At 35.6% G+C, this 24,231-nt stretch overlaps 1 protein-coding gene across 1 annotated transcript in view; it reads left to right on the top strand.

Annotated features, from left to right (window-relative positions):
* The window catches only part of LOC107295042 (NADP-dependent malic enzyme-like), a gene marked incomplete at its 3' end in the record, with an annotated part of 38,817 nt that extends 17,188 nt beyond the window's left edge, over nt 1–21,629 (top strand). The window contains exons 3-5 of the mRNA XM_015824332.1: nt 1,659–1,808; nt 17,225–17,300; nt 21,468–21,629. Coding sequence (XP_015679818.1) covers nt 1,659–1,808; nt 17,225–17,300; nt 21,468–21,629 — 388 coding nt within the window. The remainder of the gene's footprint in view (nt 1–1,658; nt 1,809–17,224; nt 17,301–21,467) is intronic.
* Nucleotides 21,630–24,231: the final 2,602 nt, after the last annotated feature.

The following is a 24,231-nucleotide window of genomic DNA, read 5'->3' as shown; positions in this document are numbered from 1 at the left end:
CAGAAGCAGCTGGTTATAGAGAATGGAAGAAATTTAAAAAAAAGATAATGGGCAATTGTTCAGAAAAAGTCTATGTTTCAAATTTCTGGCTGCCATGAATGCTTGAACAGCTTGGCATACTTTAGATTAGGCGATGTGTAATATGTTTTCCACCTGTTACTTTCCTTTGGAAATGAAATGAAATGTAGATTTTTTTAAAAAAAGATTCAACCAGCAAATTGTGTAGCATTCAAAACTAGCGACTATAAATTCAGGTACTTTAGAATGATAATCTTCCTGAAATTTAAGAGCGTCTAACCGAACTGAATTAGGGGAAAAATAATTAGATACCTGACACAAAACTCTAAAAAAAATCAGATTATTGACTTTCATCATTTTTCCATGTAGCAAATAAATTACTCGCTGCTATTACAGGTTGTCCTTGACTTACAACCACAACTGAGCCCAATATTTCTGTTGTTAAATGAGACATTTGTTAAGTGAATTTTATGACCTTTCTTGCCACAGTTAAGTGAATCACCATCATTGATAAATTAGTAACACGGTTGTTAAGTGAATCTGGCTTCCCCGTTGATTTTGCTGATCAGAAGGTCGCCAAAGGGATACAGCAACATTCATAACCAGTTGCCAAACATCTGAATTTTGATCACATGATCATGGGGATGCTACAAAGGTTGTAAGTGTGAAAAAAGGTCATAAGTCACTTTTTTCAGTGCCGTTGTAACTTTGAATGGTCACTAAATGGACTGTTGTAAGTCGAGGACTACCTGTTTATAGATTTATAAACATTAGGATTAACCTATAACTGTTGTGAGCTGTGTTTAGCTTATGATCTTCTTTAGAACTAGGAGTGGAATTTAAAGGCAAAGGAAGAAGCAGGTTTCTTTAATTTACTTGATGTGTGATCGGGCAATTACCTGGAGGCCACATATGTGGAGCTGCTTGTGGAAGAGTGATCCTTTGGGGGCTATTTTAATAGATTGCAACAGTGCTTCCTTCAAACAGGAAAACAATGCTAAGCTTCAGCAGATGGATAAAATATTCACATGTTGATAGATATATCTAGCTTTATGTTGATGTGGTTTGTGAAAAATAAAATGATTTAAAAGTATTATTTATGATCACTGAATGCATAATAGCTAGCCCTTTTGTCATATTTTAGTCAGATAATAAAAGTAAAAGCAAGATTATGTGGGGAGTGCAGCTCTTTTAGTTATTTTTTTTTAGTCTGAGTGGTCCATCTTTTCAATCAGATTGGGAATAACCTCTCTAGCCCATTCAAAACTGAATCCTTGACTTTCTCACAGTAAACAAAAAAAGATGTTTTTTTAGATTCTAGAAGTGTGTGACAGTTTGATGCATTATAATGTTATATTTCATTTTCTAAACAATATTCATATTCTAACCCACTCTGTCCCTAAAAATATAGAATGAATAACAAAATAAATGATATATATGCTAAATAATTTCACATTTGCTACAGATTCACCAGATTCACTGGTGATACAGTAAAAGGTTTTTGACCAGAAAGAAGCTTTTTCCATCGGTAAAAATAGGTCTAATGGGAAAACAGTCTCCGTTTTATACCTTTTTTTACACTTAATTTACTTCAGAGCTACATATGGAAGTCTGTCTAATTTATACTTCATTTTTCACAGGTATATTTTACTAATGGGTCTTCAGGATCGAAATGAAAAACTCTTTTATAAAGTGCTGACTTCTGACATTGAAAGATTTATGCCTATTGTTTATACTCCCACTGTGGGTCTGGCATGCCAACAATATGGTATAGCATTTCAGAGACCAAGGTATGTAAGGTTATACTTCACTTTTAAGTAATTATACATTTTTCTTGCTTCATAGGTTTTTCTTTCTCAACATAATTGAATGTAATCCAAACCTGGAATAATTAAGATAATTTAAACTATGTTAAGTACACTTTGCAAAAATAAATCATTACTTTATTTTTTTAAAACACTGACAATTAGAAAAGGTTTGGTTTAGGTGGCTTTTCAGAAAAAAAACTAATATTGCCTAATAATAACAATAAAGAAAACTGAAACAAGGAATCCTACTTTAATTTAAAAATTTGAAAATATATTAATATTGTTAATACGCTAACATCATATAACAGTGGATTTAATTACAAAGAAAAAATGTCTGGAGGATATTTTATAATGTATTTTTTCTGTAAAATATTAAAACAGAACTTTAAAAAGGCAGTTAGATTCTGTTACTACCATTGGCAAGCTCAGGTGGTCTCTGCAGTTCACATTTATTTTTCTTCCAGTTGCATTGATAGCCAATTCTTCTCCAGAGCTTTCTCACAGTGTATTTGATTAACATTAGTGTTTATAGCAATTCTTTTGATTCTCTTTTTAAAAGGCGATAAATTTAATCACTGAACCCTTCCTAATATTGAAATACTACAGCAGTCCTCGACTTACCACCATGATTGAGCCCAGAATTACTGTTGCTAAGTGAGATATTTGTTAAGTGAGTTTTGCCCCTTTTACGATCTTCCTTGCCACAGTTGTTAAGTTAGTTAAGTTAAGTTAGTAACACACGGTTGTTAAGTGAATCTGGCTTCCCCGTTGACTGTGCTTGTCAGAATGTTGCAAAAGATGATCACGTGACTCTGGGACATTGCAACCGTCATAAATATGAGTCAGTTGCCAAGCATCTGCATAAATCATGTGACCATGGGGATGATGCAATGGTTGTAAGCAGGGCTTTTTTTTGTCATAGAACGCCCAGAACGGAGTTCCGGCACCTTTTTTGGATGGAACCTTGTAGGATAGGCAAGGCGGGTTGTATAACGTGTGTGAGTTCCGGCACCTTTTTTTTTTTTTTTTACAAAAAAAGCACTGGTTCTAAGCGTGAAAAATGGTCACAAGTCACTTTTTTCACTGTCATTGTAACGTTGGTCACTAAATGAACTGGGAGGTACACAGGCGGGAGAGATTTATCCCAGTGACTTGTGATCTTCCTTTGACTTTTTGGGGAAAATGGTCGCTGAATCAATGGTTGAGCGGTTGAAAGTTGAGGACTCCCTATAATCATTTGTAACATCAATGAGTGAGTTAGGTCGTGAGAAGGGCTGATGGTCGAATTCCGAAAGATCTCCGGTATGGAGAACTAGTGCAGGGAAAGCGCCCCAGAGAGAGACCTGAGCTGTAATATAAGGATATCTGCAAGAGGGACCTAAAGGCCTTGGGAATGGACATTAACAGCTGGGAATCCTTGACCTCTGATCGTTCAGCCTTGAGGCTGAAGACGCAGCATGGCCTTCTCCAATTTGAAGAGACACTTGTGCGGCAGGCTGAGGCAAAGAGGCAGTCCCGGAACTAGCGAAATGGGGGGGCTGGACAGGGGACAGATTGTATCTGTCCTCAGTGTGGAAGGGACTGCCACTCTCGAATTGGCCTTTTTAGCCACACCAGATGCTGCCTTAGGACCTCTTTTCAGAGCACGATACCATAGTCTCTCAAGACTGAAGGATGCCAATGATGGTGAATGAGTTAGACAAGAAAGAATTCTGAGTGCCCTTATTGTAGCTTTTTACCAATTATTGTATTTATATTATTACTAAGAAATAAGGGAAGCAACCTTACAGACAGACAAATATTCATTATATCCTCCTGGCAAGCTATATCATGGAGGGCATATTTTATTTCACTGCCCTAGGACTTACTTTCACAGTCATACTGGAAAAGGGACTTCTGAGTGTTCTGTTTTAAAGCTGCTGATTATTTGGAGACGATCCGGTGGCTGTAAAAGACTATATACTTCCTGCAATTTTCAGACCGCTTCTCTAACATATATGGATATTTGGTTTTGAGGATGCACCTAAATGAATTGGAACCGCATTATTTGACAGCCACAAACGCACCGCTGCCAAGCTTTTTAAAAAGAAGGACCCTTTTTATAGTTCTTAGAGGCCCTTTCACTATGATTTGCTAAACGTTTCCTACTGTTTGGAGATAGGAAATGAAATACGTGAAAGCTTTGTAGACCTGTGATATGTAGACATATCATAATAATAATAAAAAATCCCCTCCAACATGAAACTCCTCCCAAGTCCAAATACATGTTCTTCCCACGCATGCGATGTAATTTCATCCACTTTGTAATCTTTACTTAGGTCCTTTCCAATATTACATGCAGCCTATAGGATAAATTGTGAATGTGAATAAGACACAAAGATACTTGCCTTTTCCAAAATGTACTTTACAGTCATAATGGATAATTACTGAATAGATCTGCTGGTCCTAATAGCACACTGAATCACTGTGTTACCAATAATGGATGAAGTTACAACTGGGTTGCTAAGCTAAAAATATAGTTATAGCATATTCTGAGTATTTAGCTTTATTAATATATATATATATATATATAATACGTTTTTCAGATTTCACCTTTCTGTATCATATCCAAAAGTTTGAAAAATTACAGTCTCAGTAACCCATTCAGACCACCCATCCATACACCATTGAAAGACATTGAAGCCTCTTTCTGAGCACTTTTGAATTATCCCAGAGTTGGAAAAATTGATGTCAGCACAATAGCTCAGATTCATGTTTATGTAATTTTAAGACACATTTTGGAATCATTGGAAGAAAAAAACGCACTTTTAAATTATAAATAAGTGTTTCTGTCTTGTTTTTTAAAAAATACAGTGTAAAAATGACAGAATAACAATTGAATGAGAATAAAAACTCTATGTTTTCTAAACGTTGGAGCATTTATGATATTATTATCATCTCTATAGATTCATGCAGCTTTATAAAACTTAGAACTGGTAACATATCACATCATCTGTTTCATGCACACTGGTACCCCCTGCAATTGTCCTGAGGCTGATCTATGGAATGGCTGTGTGGGAAGCAGGCCCAAGGCCTGCAGGACCTGGGTAGGCCTGCAGGCCCCCTGAAGAGTGGGAAGCAAAGAACAAGCTGCCTCAGGATGTGGGGAAGGCCTTGAGAAGCCTGGATCAGGCCTCCTAAGGCCTCTGTTAACACTGAAGCATTTAACAATATCTGGGGTCACTTAATAACTGTATTTGGGGACAGTAGGGTTGGGGGTTATTATGCAAGGTTATCATGTGAGCGCGTTGCTTAATGACCGTCATGACTTGTGACTGCAATTGGCAGGCTCCATTATGATCCTAATGATTTTTAATGAATTGTTATTCTTTCGATATTTTTTTCCTCCTGCTTCTGCACTTTTTGGAGTTTTGTGGCTAGTGTGTAGGTGTGCGCATATATACAAAGACTCACAAAACCCCCACTCAGGATAGATTTTAGCTGACGTTGGCAAATGTTAAGTTAACTAAGGGAAAGGTGGACATTTCAAAAACCTTTTGTATGTTTAGATATAGGTATTTTTCTGTCTAATCTTTTTTTTTGGACTATCATCTTTAAACCAGTCTGCCATTTTAGTAAACACAATATGGCAGTCATGCATAGTTTTGTTTTTCTTTTACATTCTGTTATGTCTTTAAAGAAGAAATTAAAAGTTCAGAAGCAGCTTCTTTTTCTACATGTTTTCTGTTTTTATACAGGCATGCCTTTGACTAAAGAAGTTAGGGTAGGCATCACACCAGGACATATCCATAATATTTAGATAGATTTGTATATCTGTAACTATATACTGCTGAAATGTTTAGTTTTGCGTGCAGCTGTGTATCATATATTAATATACCTCTACAGTTTTTTTATACGCTCTCTGATTTCTGCAAACATCACTGCATTCCTAGTAGGGGCTGCTATTGCTAATCCATTCTTCTCTTTCCATCGTTCTTCAGGCTTGGTTCCAGAGGGCAAATCATGCATAGTGTATTGGCTTCCAATTCATGTCCTCTGTTTTAGCAAATGTGTATAAAATTGCTGTGAGCAAAGATGTCTCTTTATGGAGTTTGGGGCTGTCTGTCTTGTTTTCTCATATACTGTGTAAATTCATTTCTTATTTCCTTCCTAAAATATTGTGGCTTGCTGCACTGATATGTGGTATGATTATAGATCTGTGCATGCACTACAATTAACTTTTTTTTTTTTACTTAGCATTGTTCTGTGGAAACAACCATTCTGGGTTTTGTGTGATACTGCAACAGGTCACTAGACTTGTTATAGCGCAGAGCCTTACAAAGACAAAGTGTGGGCATGCATGTTTTCCACATAACACAGGTTGTATTGCCTTTCTTTGTGTGATATATTGAGTACACCTTCCACATTATTTTGGTGGTCAGGAATACAGGTAGTCCTTGGCGTATAACAATTCATTTAGTGACTTTTCAGAGATGCAACGGTAACAAAAAGTGACTTATGACATTTTTCGCATTTATGACTGTTGCATAAGGTTCACTTAACAACTGTGTTACTAACTTAACAACCGCAGTGTTAAGAAAAGTCGTAAAATGGGACAAAACTCAACAAATTTTTCAATTAGCAACATACATTTTTGGCTCAATTGTGGTTGTAAGTCGAGGACTACATGTACTCTGATGTTTCTTTAAAAAGCATGCAACAATTGTCTTGTCAAAAGTACTTTAGCCTTTCTTGAAGTCTGGTGGATTTTTTTTTCCCATCAGTGACTATATCTTTCATGGAAACCTGGATTTCTTTCAAATGCAAGTATCTGTTTTCCTTGTTCCAAGAGTTCTACGATTTATACAAAGAAGAGAAAAAGTTGGTTACACCAGCATCTTTTGTGCCTGAAAGTTGATAGTAATCTATCTCTGCTTTCATTTTTAAATGGTTAAAAAAGAAAGAAAGAAATTAATTTTAACAAATAAGAGCCAGTGTTTTTAGTTAAACTAATATAATTTGTTTGAAAATTTATATTCTTCCTTGTGGTTTATTTTTTTAAATGTCACTTAAAAGTATTAGGTTCCAAAAGATACTTCTATGCCAGTGAGTTTCTGCAGGTGGTCTGCCTTATAGAAATGGGGTGAAACTGGATCTATTTTGTAGTTAAAGGGTAAGGGTGATAGTCAGTTCAGTTATAGTCCTTATTTCATTTGGCTTATTTTAGCTATTCTCTTGACATTCTTGTACAGAGCACTGACATTTATGGATACAGGCAGCAATGACTTATGTGATAACGATAAAAATTGGCAACAGTCATACATCCATGAGTTTCTGGGTTGTAAGTTATGTTTGCTCATCCAGGCACACATTTAATAATTTATTTAGTATCAAAATAAATCTCAAATGCCTACACATTCATTTTTTTTTGAGAAATTGCTATATTTTTATGCAAAAATATCCCTACTTTTATTCCTAAAACTATATAACTAGAGAATCATATAGAAAAGCTTGTAAAGTATGTAATTTCCTCTGAAGTCTTTTGGGAAATATTTTTATGAATTAAAAGCAAGATTAATTTGATTGCCTCCTAAATGAACATTATCTCTGAATTAATCAACACTGGCTTATGCACAGTAGCATATAGTCTAGGCCAGGGACAATCTAGTATATTATTGCTTGCCTGCTTGCTTATTTATTTGTATGTTTTATAGCCAGTCTAATTCCTCTGACTCCAAGTGACTTATTTAAAAAAGTAAATATTATTTAAAAATAATATTTTTACAAAATCACAATTATTATGTGAACAAGTATAATTAAAAAAAAAGATAACAGGCATCAAACTCATATGAAATGGTTGTACCTTTGCTTCTTTTCTGTATTATACAAGTCTGGAGACTGTCTGGGCCTTAGGATGAAGAGTATTCCAGAGTGAAGGGGGTTGCCTAAGAAAAACAATGTCTTCAGCTTCCGTCCTTCTGACATTTCAAGGGAAGGACACTTGAAGCATCTCTTTCCAGACTTGTATAAGGCTTTTAGGGTTCAAGAATTGTACTCAGTAACCAATGCAATACCCCCAATATACAGCTGGCATAATACTGCTAAAACATCTCTCTCTCGCCAGAATTTGGGCTGTCACATTCTGCACCAGCTGAAGTTTCCAGGTATTCGGCCAAGACAGACTCAAATAGAGCGTGTTGCAGCAATTCAACCTTAAAGAAATGAATGACTGCTGCAGAAGCTGGGCAGAGACATCCCTGGCCACAGCCCCCACTCCTAGATCAAGTAAAAGCTGTGAATCCAGAAGAATCCCACCTCCCCCACACCTCCTGCAACTTTCAGGAAGAATGCAATATAGCACTTATAATCAAATCAGATGGTTTTTGGACAAGCCACAACTTCATAGTACTAAGATTCAGTTTCAAGTTGTTTCATCCCACCCAGTCTTGTACTGCCTCTAGACAGTAAGAACACCCACTGTATTTCCTGTCTGACTTGGGGAAGGCAATATATAACTGGATACTACCAGCATACTGGTGTTATATCACCCAGAATCAACAAATGACCTGACCTAATGGTTCCACGGAGAAGTTAAATAACTTTCAGGGAAGAGTCAGATCTTGCAGCATCCTATATACAAAGGTTTGAACACTCATTCTCCATTATCAGCAGCTGGAACTATCTTCTTAGGTAGCAGCAGAACAGCAGCAGACATTCCCGGCCATTGTCAATCCTTTAGGTGACCTAGAAGGATCCTATAATCAACTACTGTGAATGCTACTAGGAGATCCAATAGGATCAGGAAGACTGCCCTCTCTTTAACCACCAAATAATCAATATAGTTTCACTACCAGGCCTAGATTTGAAATCTGTCTGAAAGAGATCTAATTAATCTGTTTGGTCAAAGTGTTGCACTAGAAGCAGGCAGACCCTAGTTCGAGTTTACCCTCACCAACAGAAGCCTAATACTAGATGATTTTGTGCCCTTCATTCTTTCTCAGCACCCACACTCGGACTTTTCAAATTGGTTTAATCTATAGTGGCACATATAATGGCATTTCTATACTTGCACTTGCATTCATCAGTCAGTTTCTACTTAGAAATAGATTTTTTTTAAAACCAGGCTACTTTAAATGCAGATGATACTTTTATTCTATGGGGCTTTGCCCACTACTGAATGAATGTTTTCCATCCATTCGTGAGTTGGCAAAAGACTATACTGTTTCCATTACCTGTTCCTCTTGTTGCTGCTTCCAGTCATTGTCAGTCACCCAACTTCCCTCCAAAATCACGGGTAATAAAGTATATTAGATTTTATCCACTTTGCAGGTGTTGAAGGTCACAGTCATAATAAAGAGGAAAATGGGGGGGGAGAACAATTTGCATGAGCACTGTAGGATATAGGGAACAAAGATTTAACTCTTCCATTGTGAGTTGCAATCCTGCTGAAAATCCCTCCGTCCGAATGCTGTAATTAAACTTAATAAAAGAAAACAAAGCTTGTATTGTTATCATTGTGCTAAGCTCATTATTTTTTTTTTTAAAAAAAAGCAAGCCATGTTATTTGGGAACTGTGTTATTAATTTAACATGAAGATAAGTCTTCGATGTATTTCTGGGCTCAGAAAAAGTAGAGGAAATGATGTGCTTCTGAGATCCTGCTATTTCCCAAGCGAATTGTATGGGCTAGGTTAATTATGGGGAAGGAATTCTTTGGAAGCTGAGTGCATTTCTTACAACTTTGCACAGTGGACAAAAAGCATATGCATTGGGGTTATTTTGAAGATGCCAAGAGCTACTTTACTTCATAACAGCATATTTTCTAATCTGAGGTATCTGGATATGTTGGGTATGTATGTGGCATTATTGGGCTTACTGTAGTTATTATAAATCTGGTATCATATTCCTCTTATGTGAAATATTTCAGGCAGTATTCAGCAAGCATGCTACTACTATAGTATATGATTTATATATTTCAATGGAACTTTTTTAATTGAAGTAAAAGTTTTAACAGTTGACAAAGGAAAAATATATATGCAGAGATATATAACATATTTGAAAAAGAATGGTGACGTAAATGAGTTTTCCCTAATGAAGTAGGATAGGGTTTTTAAAATTAATGCTGAGCCAGATAAAGTCCAGATGTTTAGCCTTTCAAATGTTGTTTTAGGATTTCATTCTTCTTTTAAAATTTCCATACCTAGTTTTTAGTAGGTCTTTCTTAGTTAGACCCTCACTAGTTATTTTAATTGAATCATAATTAAAATATAATAGGTGGAATAATTTTTAATTTAAAAATGTAATAGGTTTTCAGTTAAAAATCCTTCTTAACTAAAGGAAAATGAAAATACTAGACATGAGATATATTATTTCTTCTTCCCTCTTGCTTAAACATGGTTAATAGTTTGGCAAGAGTGAAATCATGAAATCTCATATTTTCATGACTGTTCTTGTTAGTTTATACAATATCCTAGTTTTTATATTTTGCTTACTGAACATATCACAGTGAACTGGATAGTACTAGTATAACCAAAATGCAAATGGAAGTATAGTTCATCAAAATATGTGAATCCAGCATATAAATATTTGTTCCAGGTTAATGCCTGGTGAAGGCAATGGAGGCCTTATGTGAGCTACCAGCATCTGGACCTACAAAAACAATCAATCAGAATAAACATGGAAGGGACCTTGGAGGTCTTCTAGTCCAACCCCCTGCTCAAGCGGGAGACCCTATACCATTTCAGACAGGTGGTTGTCCAGTCTCTTCTTAAAAACCTCCAATGATGAATCATCCACAACGTCTGACGGCAAGCTGTTCCACTAATCAATTGTCCTCATTGTTAGGAAGTTTCTCCTTAATTCCAGGTTGCTTCTCTCCTTAATTAGTTTCCATCCACTATTTATTGTCCTGCCGTCTGGTGCTTTGGAAAATAAGTTGACCCCGTCCTCTTTGTGGCCCCTCTCAAATACTGGAATACTGCTATCATGTCTCCCTCAGTCCTTCTTTTCTCTAGACTAGCCAAACCCAAATCCTGCAACCATTCTCCATTATGTTTTAGTCTCCAGCCCTCATCTTGGTTACTCTTCTTTGCATATTTGTATAAAACATATTTGTATATAATAATTTGTTGTTTTTTCCCTCACTATTTGGTGGTCTACTTAACTTGGCACTTCCTAGTTTGTATATATATAGATGGGTTACTCCTAAAAGAGCACATATGGAAAGTTTCCTTAAGCCTTAACGTGAAGATAGACAATTTATGTTGGTCAATGGCTATGGTTGTTTCAGTTTCAAAGGGTCTTTTGAGGGGAAAGGCATAAGAATCTGCAGGCATCACATTGCCAGTGACTCAGTGATGTCCCCCAAGACAGATGAATGGTATGTGAGTGGAGGTGTTCTGGCTTTTATTTCCCCCAAAGTAGATGGGTTGAGTTTCCTTTAAGCCTTTTTTGGGGGGGTTTATTTGTTTCTTTTAAGTCTTTGTCTTAAAAAAAAACAAACCTACCATGAAAATACAAGCAGCGCAAAACTGAGGACAGAGAAATGAGGCTAGAGAGTTCTTGTTGCTTATCCTAGGCTTAAAAGGAAAATGAAGCATTTTATGAGCGTTGTTACCATTGTTTCTCTGTGTTCTACCATACTCTGCCTTTCATCAGAGTGAGCTAGTCTAGCCATTATCCTTTTGTCATATATTACTGTTTTTTGTCAGTAACCCATTCTTTGTTTAGCCATTACTGTCTCTCTAAAGTATGTATCCATTCACAGTTTATTTCAGACAGGCTTTCAAATACAGGCATCTTGGGTGCAAGATGTAGAACATACTGTAGTCATCACGTTAGCATTCTTGGACAATGTTGCATTTCAAAGTGAATTCTGATTCTAATTGGGTAGTACCAAGAGCCTGCTGTTTTTTAAGTTTTAATAGGAATACATAGCTGGAACTTGGTAATATAATGACTTCTCATTTTAGAATAAAGTTTTGATTTCATATTTATCTGGAATATTTATTCCTTGGAAATAGATCCACAGCTAGTAACATTTTATACTTTTTTCTTTTTTTGTAGAGAGTGTCTGGCTTCAGTAGAGTTTGCTTCAGTCATAACAAATATTTTTTTTGTTTGCTTGATAGAGTAAAGTTTGACGATTTGTAGTTCACTGAACAGTTATACATATGCTTAACTTTTGGCACCAAAAATATTTTAGCTGGAATTACTGGAGACTATTCATGGCAATTCAAATTAAATGTGTTTGCATCTTTCATAGTCTGAGATTTACAGCCTCTTAAACATTCTGATTTAATTTTAATGTGTTTTATTATTTGTATGAGTTAAAAATATATGATATATTGTTATTACATCATATAATCATGTCCTCCTATAGTGTAAAGCTGCTTTTTAATTTGTATGTATTTTTTAAAAAATCATCATGTTTTTTTTAATCAGATCTTCAAAGCAGCTACTGTAAGAAATGGCAAACCCTTACTACTAAACAACCAATGGTGTTGTTGGAAAAGGCCATATTGTTTTTCTCTATGCCTCTTCATCCAGTGATAGGTTTGCTGGCATCATTGCTTATTATTGCATTGCTATTCACTTTGATGAAATGCTGTTCTTCTTGAATTTAGCTCCTGTTCTGCCCCCTCTTTATTTATCTGAATAAACTTCGACTCTCCCTCTTTAGCCTTCCAGTAACATCCTTAGCTTTGAGTCTTAAATTCAGATGTTAGGAAATTTTCAAACCTTCCACGCCAGGGGTTGCCCAGGTTTAGTTGCTTGGAGGATTTCCAATAAATCTCTCTGGTCACACAAAGGGCAAAGTACTTTGGGCCAGTCTCCAAATCTTGTCAGCACTAGTTCCTACAGCTTCTCTAAATAGCCTTAACCCTTCTATTCAGAGTTCCTGGAAGACAAAGGTCTCCCCCATTAGCTTGCTTACATGACCCATTGTGATCCAATGGACTCTTTTCATCTCATGCTTCTTGTGTTTCCATAATCTCCAGCTGACCCCAGCTAGCATTCATGTTTATCTGACAACAGGAATTCATATTTTAATTATTTTCTGCTGTATATAAACTGAGTGTGTCAAATACTGAAGGATATTGCAGAATAAAATGGAACGATTAACATTTGAAACAGACTGAGACTAACTCAAGACTAACTCATTTGCTGGATATAGGGGCAACAAATGAGATGCAGACTTGTAGGTATTCAGGCCCTGAGCCAGATAGACTTTAAATGTGACAACCAACATCGTGAATTGCATCTAGCAGCAGACCAGGATAGTAATGATACAGGCAGGCAGTACAGGCAGTCTTCAACTTTCCACAGTTCATTTGGTGACTGTCTGAAGTTACAATGGCAAAATGGGGCAAAATTCATTTAACAACTGTCTCATTTAGTAACAGAGATTTTGTGCTCAGTTGTGGTCATAAATCGAGAACTACCTGTATCGGAATCTACCAGGACTGCTGCAGGCTGGACCATCTGAAGCTTCTTGATAATCTTCTAGCAAGCCTCATGTATAGCAGATTGCAGAAGTCCCACCATGAGCTGACACAGTCATGAATAACCATGCAGAGATCTCCTAATTCAGGAATAGGGCTGTATTTGGCACATCACATGTAACTGTGCAAAGGCTCTCCTCAACATAACCTCCATTTACATTCAAGTAGGAGCTGTGAAAGAACCCCTTTCCCCCCTGTAAGCCAGATTTGTTCAGAGCAGGATAAGTTCATCCAGAACTATAAATAAACTAAAGTCAGACTCAGCTGGCTTTTGACTCCACAGCTATTTCATTTGCTTAGAGTTCAGTCCCACCGAGAACCTAATCCCACCATCAGTGGTGGGATTCAAATATGGGAACAACCGGTTCTCTGTGTGGATGCCACTTCCGGAAGTCCATTCTGGGCCTGGGCAACAAAAAATTAGCTAACGGTTCTACGGACGTGTTGTGAACTGGCTGAATCCTACCACTGGGCACCATGTCAGAAATTCCAGTACATCCTCTACCTGGTTAGGGACAGAGACATATAACTGGGTATCATTTTCACATTGATGGCACATCATTCTGAATCAATGAATGACCTCACCCAATCTACTGTAGATGTTAAACAATGTAGGAAACAGGCTTTTCTGGTTCAGATTACTTCTTAACAGCAGATGTGGAGATTTGATGAACATACAGCACAATTTTCCAGAAATCTTGTGGAATTATTTCTCAATAGTCGTTAAAATTAATTTGGAGATCAGAATAACAAACCTTTTATTTCTTATGTATACGTTTTTCTGTCATGTTCTCATTATACCCTAAATAATAATAATTTCTTCTTAGTAGAATGTAGTAATCAGTGCTCAGTCATTGCAGGGTGCAAATATGGCTGACCGCCTTCGCAGCTTTTATTCTTTTATACAGTTTTCCAAGCAGCAAAAGTTTAACATGGCAATAGCGTAGCAATAGCATTTTATTGGTTAAACTCCTTACCAATCCTTAAGAAGATATCAGCTAGGAGGCCCAAACAGGGAGCAGTTTGCTGCTACATCCTGTTGGTGTAACCTAGCTGATATCAGGCAGGTGAGGTCATTGTACCAGCCTGGAGTAGTTTCCCACATTGCCATGGTGATGTGAAGGGATGAGATCATGTAGAGAGAAGAGGCATGCAGGCTTTGGAGGGGGCAGTTTGCTGCTCCCGACCTCTACCTGGCCCCTATCTCTACAGTAGAACAATCTTAACATTGTTAAGATAATTTGGTACTACTAGTGTTATTTGAATATATTTGAAATTGAATCCTCCGTCTTCTGAATGTAAAAATTGAATACTATTTTTCAATCAGAAACTACCACCTTGTAGCTATTTTTAAGGAATTATTTTAAAACTGTACATTTTTTTAATGTTCGGATCCAAATTAATATTTTTTCCATGAAACATCCATGGAATATCCTAACTGAAGTATTTTAATCCCTCTGTGAATTGTACGATATAACTAAGTTTGGAGTTTCTTCCCAGGATAAATGAGCCATGTTATTTTAACCCTTTTCTCATAAAATAGAGTATCTATTACTGTAAGAATTTATTTTACATTCAACTCTCCTTGAACAGAGTACCCCAGGACAGGGCGACCTAGATTGTGTTTATTTGGCAACATCTTTTAAAAATGACAAGCTTAATAATTTAATGTTAGTAATTTAGTTAAATATCCAAAAGTCACGACAAGCTTGATCTTTAATCCTTAAGAAAATGTAAGGAATTTTCAAAAAACCATATTGTAAATACCTCATGTTATAACAATTTAGAGATGACGTATCTTTAGTCCTATGACTTTTAGGCTGTTATAGATAACTGCTTAATGGGATACCATGGAAATGTATACATTAACTATCTTAAATATGTCATCAGTGCCCAAAGATAGCCAAATTTGGTTTGGAGATTCTATTTCTGACTTGCATGATTCTAAAAGTATCTTCCTCTCTAGTTGATCATATTATAGGGCTAGCAGATTCAAATTGATGTAAAGATTAGTAATTATAACTAAAGCTGTTCAAATTTTGGGAACTAGCTGCTCTGGAATATATGACTGTACTTAGGCAACACCTCTTTTTGAACCATTAAACCAATCATATCATTTTCCACATTCACAAAATGTTCCTAACTGCCTCTGTGCACCTATGTATAACATTTATTGAATCTTCCATGCCAGCTTTTCTAATCTTAGTATATAATGTTGGAAAATAATTTTTCTAGAATTCATGTTCATTAAATCAGGATGGAGTCTAACTGATTTGAACCTGGTCAACTGAGGTTCTGCTTCATCCCCATAGTATCATCCTGTCCAGTTTGATCTGGCAGAGTTGGCACATTTTGGGTTTCTTTAAATAAATGATGCTATCTATTGGTTCCCTGGAAGCATATCTTCTCTGTAGTAGTGAGTGGCCCCTGATACAATCCTGAAATTGTACCAGAGATCCTGATAGCCCCCATCCTGCTGCTGTTTTGAAGGGCCTTGAAGGCTTGGCTCTCCTCCCAGGCCTTTAATGAAGGAGAATAAAACCTCCTTTGGACTGTGTGGGTGTGTTTATTTGTTTCATACCAGTCCAGTTTCTGTCATATTGCTATATTTTATTTGTTATATATATTTCCTCTCCTCCTCTGCCTCCTCTTCCGTTCTTGTGAGCCATCACAGTAAATACAAGAAATACACTTCAATAGTGTTGCATGTAGTTCACCGTTCAGCTCACAAATACGTTGCCAACACCAGTATGTAAGTAGGCAGTTGTTGAGAATGGTGTTAAATGGTGCTTTTTATTTATTTATTTTTTAGACTTTTAAATGATATAGTAGCTAATGGGTGATCAGATTTTAGGGAAAATTTTTAAAATCCCTTCATTTCACAATTGTAATCATCTCCTACTTACTCATCCTAAGTAAGTTAATACCCTGCTGAAGCCTCCATGATTGGATTTAGGCAAGAGTTGGTTTCCACATAGACTAGTCTCTAGATTAGGGAATTTAGCTTGCATATAACAGCATGATCATCCTTTGGGTAAATTGGGCTTTTGTTATGCTGGTGGGAATCATTTCAAAATATGTCTGAACTGATTGATACTGTGCTTATTGTTGGTATCGCTACAACTAAAGCTAGTAGCTTAGTCTATTCCTTCTTTAGCTTATTAAATACATTGCATGAAAGCTTTAATTGATCAAAGCCATGAGTGGCCAAAGGCTCATTTGGTGATTTCCATGGCATACAGAAGATTGTCCTTGAAATATAGAAAGACTAAATGAAAAAGAACAAGAATTAAGGATGAAATGAAAGAAATTTTTAAAAAAATGCTCTGGGTCTGTGAAACAAAAGAGGGAAGGCTATAATCAATCCGAATGAAACTGATCTTATTTGTTACTATGACTTCTGCATCAGTCTAAATATCTGATAATAACAATCTAAGTGGCTGATCTTTAATTTTATAGAGTGGAATTGATTGATATCTGTGGGTATAACACAAAGCATGAATTGGTGCCATCTATTTTTCAAAATATAGTTTTGAAAGGCTGTAAGTAAAAGGCTATATGTAAAAAGAAATACAAAATTTATAGGAGTGTAGAAGATAAATTACAGATAGTAAATATGGGTGGTTAAACAGAGGTGAGGACTGGTTTGTTCCAAAGTATACTGTAAAATATTTAATACACTTTCTCTAAACAAAACTTAAGTGTCATTGAATTATAAGGTAAATGTGATTGATTAATATAGCACAAATCACTAACAAAACTATAAACAATAAGCAATATATTAAATTAATACTGAAAGTTGTACTTCAAATTAATTGTAGGTTGGTAGGTAGGTAGGTAGGTAAGAAGGAAGGAAGGAAGGAAGGAAGGAATCATATTATAAAAATAATTTGAAGTTTGAATTACTTCTTTACAGAGGACTCTTCATTACTTCCCATGATCGAGGACATATTGAAACATTGTTTAAAGCATGGCCTGAAACTACCATAAAGGTAGGTGTCTCTTAGATGCATGTATGTGCATGCTTAGAATCATGTCTATAGATTATTGGGGTAAAAAATAGTGTTGGTTTTTGTTTTGATATTGGAATGCCCCCTGAAAATTCCATTAATCTAGTACCCCCCTGGGCATGTCTCAGAGAAAGCAAGCTGGCAATTTTTCTAACATGTTAGGGTTTTTTAAAATGTAGAGAATATTCAAACATGGAACCCTTTGATCGTAATTTTAAATATTAAAACTAATAAAAGCACCTTTATTCAGTTTGGATATAGTAAAATGCCTTGAGGTTTATTTAAAATAGTTTTAGCTTGCTTTTTTTCTCCAAAAGCACTACAAAGAATAAGTTTAAAAGTTGAAGTTAAAATTGTTATGCAAAAAATGCTTTTGGGGATTTTTAAAAAAAATCTAACATACTGTATATGAAGGAATAAAAATATTCATGTGAGTTATTCTATTTGTATAGAACACACATTTTGATGTCATACTTTATAGTAGCACATATTGGAAAGTGTGGGATATTAGAGTGTTCAGTTAAATTTGTTACATAAAACTTACCTTCATAACTCTTAAAATCCTGCCAGTATGGCCTACTTAGCTTTTTCTGTAAATACGTTTGCTAGAGCCACTAATGTGACCAGCATTGTTTATTAATTTTATATTTCTAAGAGAATGCATTTTTTTCCTTTTGATTTTTATGAAAATAGCAGGCTAATATGATTAAATCCACATTTTGTGTGAGAACAGCATTGTCATCTTATTAAAGATTTCCCTTTGATTCAGTGAGCTTTGAATGGGAGCACTGAAATTATTTGGATACTTGGTATGCACCATCTCTACAGTGGAATGTATAATCTTCTCTAGATCTTGGCTGCCCTTTCAGGCATATGTGCTATCTATAAAGGCATGCAGGGCTGGTAGAGCAGGTGGTTTGCCAATTGCTGCTGCACCATTGCCAGATCACTTCCTATTATGTCAGACAATAACTGATGGATCTTACCCCTCTCACCAGCTTTCAGATATTTATTTTTGGAGCCAGAACAGAAATATGTAATCATTGTGGAATGTAGCACTGAATACCTGTTTCTTAAGCAACAAAGGTTGTATTCTCAAAGGATTAGCACAGGAAAAATAGAAACAGATTATTTTTGTTTATATACATAAATGTTGAAACCGTGGTGAAAAATACCTGGCGCGGAAGCTCCGGGTTCCTGAACTTCTTTTTCTGAGAACTTTGGAAATGCTTTAAAAAAAAAATTCTGGTTGATAGCAGCTGATTTGGCAGGATGATTCATGAACATGACTTGTGTGTGATTTGAGCAATTTTCTTATGTGCACTATTCCACACATATTTTTAAAGCAGCAGTGGGGAAAATCTAGATTGAATGGTATTCCTAGGGTCTTCTTATCTGCACATCATTTGACTATGTATGTCTTTAGCATTTCCTCCATCATATTGCTTTCTTGCTTGTTTATTTATTTGATTATATTCTGCTTTACTATTCAGGTGGCTGATATTCAGTAAAATTTGAAATGCAAACAATTAAAAAAAATAAATCCAATGTTAATTGTAATTAACTTTAAAAACCTGGCAAAAGGCATGTGCCTTGACAGATCTTCTAAAATGATGTTTGCGGTTTGAGGCAATTCCACAGCCCAGGAATAATGCAGGAGAAGACCTTCTTCCATCTGTGATATAGATGAGTTGTAAATTGCAGGGTCTCTTCAGAAGGGCCACTCTTGCAGATTAATATACCCATGCTATTGGTATGGGCCTTCCCTTAGACAATGAGGATCTAAGCCACTCAGGATTTCAGAGGTCTATACCAATACATTAAATTGTGCTTGAAATCTGACATACTAACACCAAGATCTTTGTACTTTGTATTTACTAGTAGCCTAATGGCAATATGTTTGCCTGGAATGGTATAGACAGGGGTAGGCAACCTTGGCTCTTTTATGACTCGTGGACTTCAACTGAGCATGGCTGGCTCAGGAATTCTGGGAGTTGAAGTCCACAAGTCATAAAAGAGCCAAGGTTGCCTACCCCTGGTATAGGGTTTCCTACCTGAGCAGGGGGTTGGACTGGATGACCTCCAAGGTCCCTTCCAACATCATCATCATCATCATTATTATTATTGTTATTGTGTTGTTATTGTTATTATATTTTAAACCAGTTGCAATTACCAGTTATTTCTCAATGTATTTTATTGTGCTTAGCTGATCAGCCAAATATAAATAAACACAAGAATATTAAAGGATCGATGCAACCTCAACAATGATAAACATGGCAATAAAAAAGAACCAGCCCTAAAAATAATGCGATTACTAGAAAAGCTCCAAAAATTTTAACAATGTTAATTGAATATTTTCTTCTTTTCCAAGACCAATTGAATATTTTCTTCTTTTCCAGTGTTAATTGAATATTTTCTTCTTTTCCATTGACTACAATACGTTGCTGTGATGAAGGTGTAGATCAGAATAAGATGTAGTGCAATTCTTTTACAAAATTCTTTTAGCCAGCTCATTCTCCCTCTCGATCTGTAATTCTTGATACCATGATAAATTCCAAATTCTGTAGATATGGCAAAAACAACATAGATATCTTTAATGTATATTGTTAATGTCTTTGTAGAGTCTTGTTAACAAACCTGTGTTTTTTCCCTAGTACTATAGTCTCATGTACACTGCTTTGTAATTATCAATTGCACTATCATCTTTTTCTTTCTTTTTGCATTGTTCTCAGTCCAAATTTCCAGGAAATCCTGCTGGTTGGGAGGCTATACCAAAGAGAGCCTTTGCCCCAGTTGTTTTTCTTTTTTACCCACTGCTTCAACTGAGCAGTAATCCTACTGGGGTTTTCTCACCCTCCATCCATCCTTATTGCAACTCTACCTGGATTGCTTTCTCAAGGTAGAAAGAACCAAACAATTACTAAACAAAAGGACCAAGAAGGCTTTACTAGGTAAAAGAAAAGGTCTTCAAAATTCAACCTTTGGGACATTTCTGAAAACAGGAGTGCCTGTGCAGGATTCCTTTTTTTTGTAAATATGAAAAATAATGGGGGATGATCTATGGATAGATGCCAGTTTGAGGAGATGAAATTGTTAATATAAAATTGTTAAGGGGGACTTATATGCATGCTGCTGGGACAAATGTGACAGTTGGGCTGATAAAGACTCCCTACACCTAAATGGTTGATTAATAGCTTCTTGTCAGAAATTAAATCCTTAAGCTGGAAAATAAGAACTGGAAATAGCACAGCATCATTACTCAGAGCTGGAAATGTACATCACAAAACATGAATCATTACTCAGAGGAGTTAAAGCAATGTGTTAAACAGTTACATTTTTTAGGGCAAATGTTCATGGGCTATTCGTGCTCAATCACATAGATTGTTTTAGTAACAGGACTACTAAGTTTTTTCCTCTTTGAATCACAGCAAGATGTTGCAGTTTTTAAACAACAAATTCATTAGAGCATCTATTAAAAAGAAATAATTAGCCAGAACTCTCCAATGAATTGGGCAATAGAAACTGCAGATGGCAGTTGTTGTCTTAAAACACACATTGTACCAGAGAGTTACATTTTTACTTGCTTTATCTAAAACATTTAAGGAATAAAATTATATCCACTGGTATCTTTTCTTTCATCAAAAATATATTTTATATATTGACACATTTAAAAAGAACATGATTTTTGCCCATTTCTTTCACTGTCTTGTATTCTCTGCAAAATCTGCTCTGGGAGTATGGGCAAGTATCTGGAATAGCAGGAGGAAAAGAGAAATTGATAAAAAAAAAGCCTTGTTCCCTTTTATTATTAGTAGGATTAGACCCACTATCTATTCTGGAAATAAAAGGCATCATTAAACAGAATGTAGTAGGTGCACTTCATTTGCCATGTGTTGTTTCTCATGTAGTGATTGAATCAGCCCATATAATTGATTGACCAAAGATTTATTTACTTAAATAATGGCCTTAAAGAAAATGCAGTATTTCATTCATTTGTTTATTCGTTCTTTCGCTCATTCATTCATTCATTCATTCATTCATGGTAGTTGTTCAGAAAATAATAATATCATGAAAGAACTTAAAACTGATCTTAACAAAGAATTCCAGATACCTTTGCAGTTTTATAATGCTTACCATACTTTTCCACAGGCTATTGTGGTGACTGATGGAGAACGTATTCTTGGCCTTGGAGACCTAGGTTGTTATGGAATGGGCATCCCGGTGGGTAAACTAGCACTTTACACAGCATGCGGAGGAGTAAAGCCCCAGGAGTGTCTGCCCGTTATGCTTGATGTGGGAACTGACAATGAGGTAACTGTTTTTTTCATGCTGAGGTCAGTATTTGACATATTTCAAGAGAGAAATAGTCAAAACTATGCAGTAATATTTGCCTATTCAGAAAAAAAGGTACAGTGTGTTTAACATTTTCCCAGAAAAAAATCTTTTCTAGCAGTAACATAGAGATGTAATTTGTTAATTCCTAGTATTTATCCCAGTTTCATTCCAGCCTGTAAACACTGAGGCTTTTGCTACAGCAAGTACCATACTATCCTGAGTAGTGCAGATGGGATGAAACTGAACTGAAAAGAAGATACATCAGTGTAACTCTCAGCAAGGTAGTGACTCCTAGATGAAGTATTAGGACATAATGATAGCTGACCTATGCTTTATTCCTTGTACGATTTTCTTACAATAATGTAATGTTTGTTACTTTAATAAATAGGAACTGGATTCTGTTTATTCTGGCATGGAATAAGAGACCATGTTCACATTTTATGCACATGCTGGATATCAGCATTGCAGTCCTTTCTCTAGTTCTCTTATTGTAGAATTGAGCCCTATAAGGAAAGAATGTTTGGTAGTCACTACTTGTATTATATTATAACCTATATAAATAAAAATGTAAATGTTCGTTTGTTCAAAATCTTAAATCTCCGAAAGTTCTTCACCGATTGTTTTGAAATTTTGACACAACGTTGCATTCGAATACGCGCGTGTTTTTATATACCTACTATTATATAGATGTCACACCTGTGACACAAACGTGTGCTTTCTCTTTTCTTTCTTTTCCATTTAACCAGACTGAGCCACAGCAACGCGTGGCTGGGTATAGCTAGTATAATATAATTATATTCATCCCAAGAAGACATACAGTCTTAGATTCTAAAACTGACTTTCCTTTTTACACTAAGATAGGCAGGCTGCAGTCTCATGAAATATTTGGTAGACAGCAAGCCATCCTGTTTACAATAAAAACAGACGTATTAACACTGAGGTTCTATTTGATCACAAGTATTCTGCATTGTTTTAGGATTATTTGAAATGAGCTTCAATATTAACTGCATAAGGAGAATGTGGTAGAAAAGGAAGATGATGAAATATTGGCAAAAACTACAATGAAGAAATTAAAAATATCAGATGATTTACTAAATAGATTTAATCATTTACTGTCATTGTTCCAGAAAACCTGAAGGTATATAAAGTTACTGCACAGTCTATTCCCTAGATTTAAAAACAGACAAGCTTGGAATCAGTTTGAAAAACAGAACTTATTAGTATATACAGCCTATTACCCGTGCTGTCAATTAAACTTTAAAAAGATCCTTAGAAACTAAATCTGTTAGGTGAAATTGGGAATTACTTGAAGGAAACTTTTTGTTGTTGTTAAATGCTGTTCTTAATGGAAAAAATGGAATATTGGTTTAAACATCAACCAGAACTTCCAGCACCTGACAGATCTGTTTAGTTTAGTTCTTAGTCAAAGGGCTATTTGCTCTGAGGCTGTGTCTGTACAGCATTTTCACACAGTTCAGAACAACCTGTTGTTCATTAGGAGACAACAAAAAAATTCTTGCAGAAAGATTTCCCTGCCCTGATGGTTGGAAATACTTTGAAATGCTTGCTTTCACTGGTAGAATATGTAAGAAGCATAATTTATTTTCCTCCAAGTTCCGTCTCATTTTTATTTATAAATTATGAGCCAAGTTGGAAAAATGGCAATCTACCTCCCCTCATGTTTTCCTTTTTTCCTTCAAGACTTCAAATATTGAAAGCCAGCTCTAGTTCCTGAAATGCGAGTTTGGTCTAAAGGGCTAAGATTTCCATTTAAATGCCTCTTTTAAAAACTTGGATCCCAGAGACAATTCTGAATCTATTCTTCTTACATCCCAAGGAGACTGGAAGGAAAAAAAAAGGAAAATTAGAGAACAAAACCATAAGGACCAGGTAGATAAACCACTTGTGGAAACCACTTGTGGAAAAATAAACCACTTGTGGAAAAGGAATAAGCCTCTCAGGTTAAACTGGAGAGGGTTTCTTGATAAAGGACAAATATTGCAAATACATACTGTACAGTTTGGCATCTAATCGTTTTCCTTGAGAAAAAAAATTGAATCTCAGAAGAAATCAAATGGGAGGATTTGGTTATAACAAACTATTTTATTCCTAAGGGATAATAATAAATAGAGTACTACCAAGTTAAAAATGCCTTGCTTTAGATAATTGTGTTATAGTATCCTTCCCAAACTGATACTCCTATTCCCTATATATTGGGATAAAAATACCTGGAAGTTGTCATACCGAGTAGTAATTCTGAGGATACTGTAATAATCCCAATACATTCAGCATTAGATTGAAAGAAGCTGCCTATCAATCTATTTGGTTTTCTCTCTCTTTTTTTTTTGAAAACGAGTAAGGAATACTGTATATATTTTCACATTCAAATAATTCAATCATATGCCCATTTATTTACACAACAAATTTAATTCAAAAAGTATGTGTTCAGAAATATATATAATGTTGAATTATGTTAGCCTCTGTCTTCGAACTCTTGAAAATGTAGCTAACCATGTATTAGAACTGAAAATACAGAATTGTGTTACAGTATGGCCATAACATTCCATCTCTGCTGGAG

Source organism: Protobothrops mucrosquamatus, unplaced genomic scaffold (assembly GCF_001527695.2).
Source record: "Protobothrops mucrosquamatus isolate PMUCROS unplaced genomic scaffold, P.Mucros_1.0 scaffold2207, whole genome shotgun sequence".
Taxonomy (NCBI): Eukaryota; Metazoa; Chordata; class Lepidosauria; order Squamata; family Viperidae; genus Protobothrops; species Protobothrops mucrosquamatus.
The sequence above is the reverse complement of the archived record's forward strand: the minus strand, read 5'-3'. Positions and strand labels throughout refer to the sequence as shown.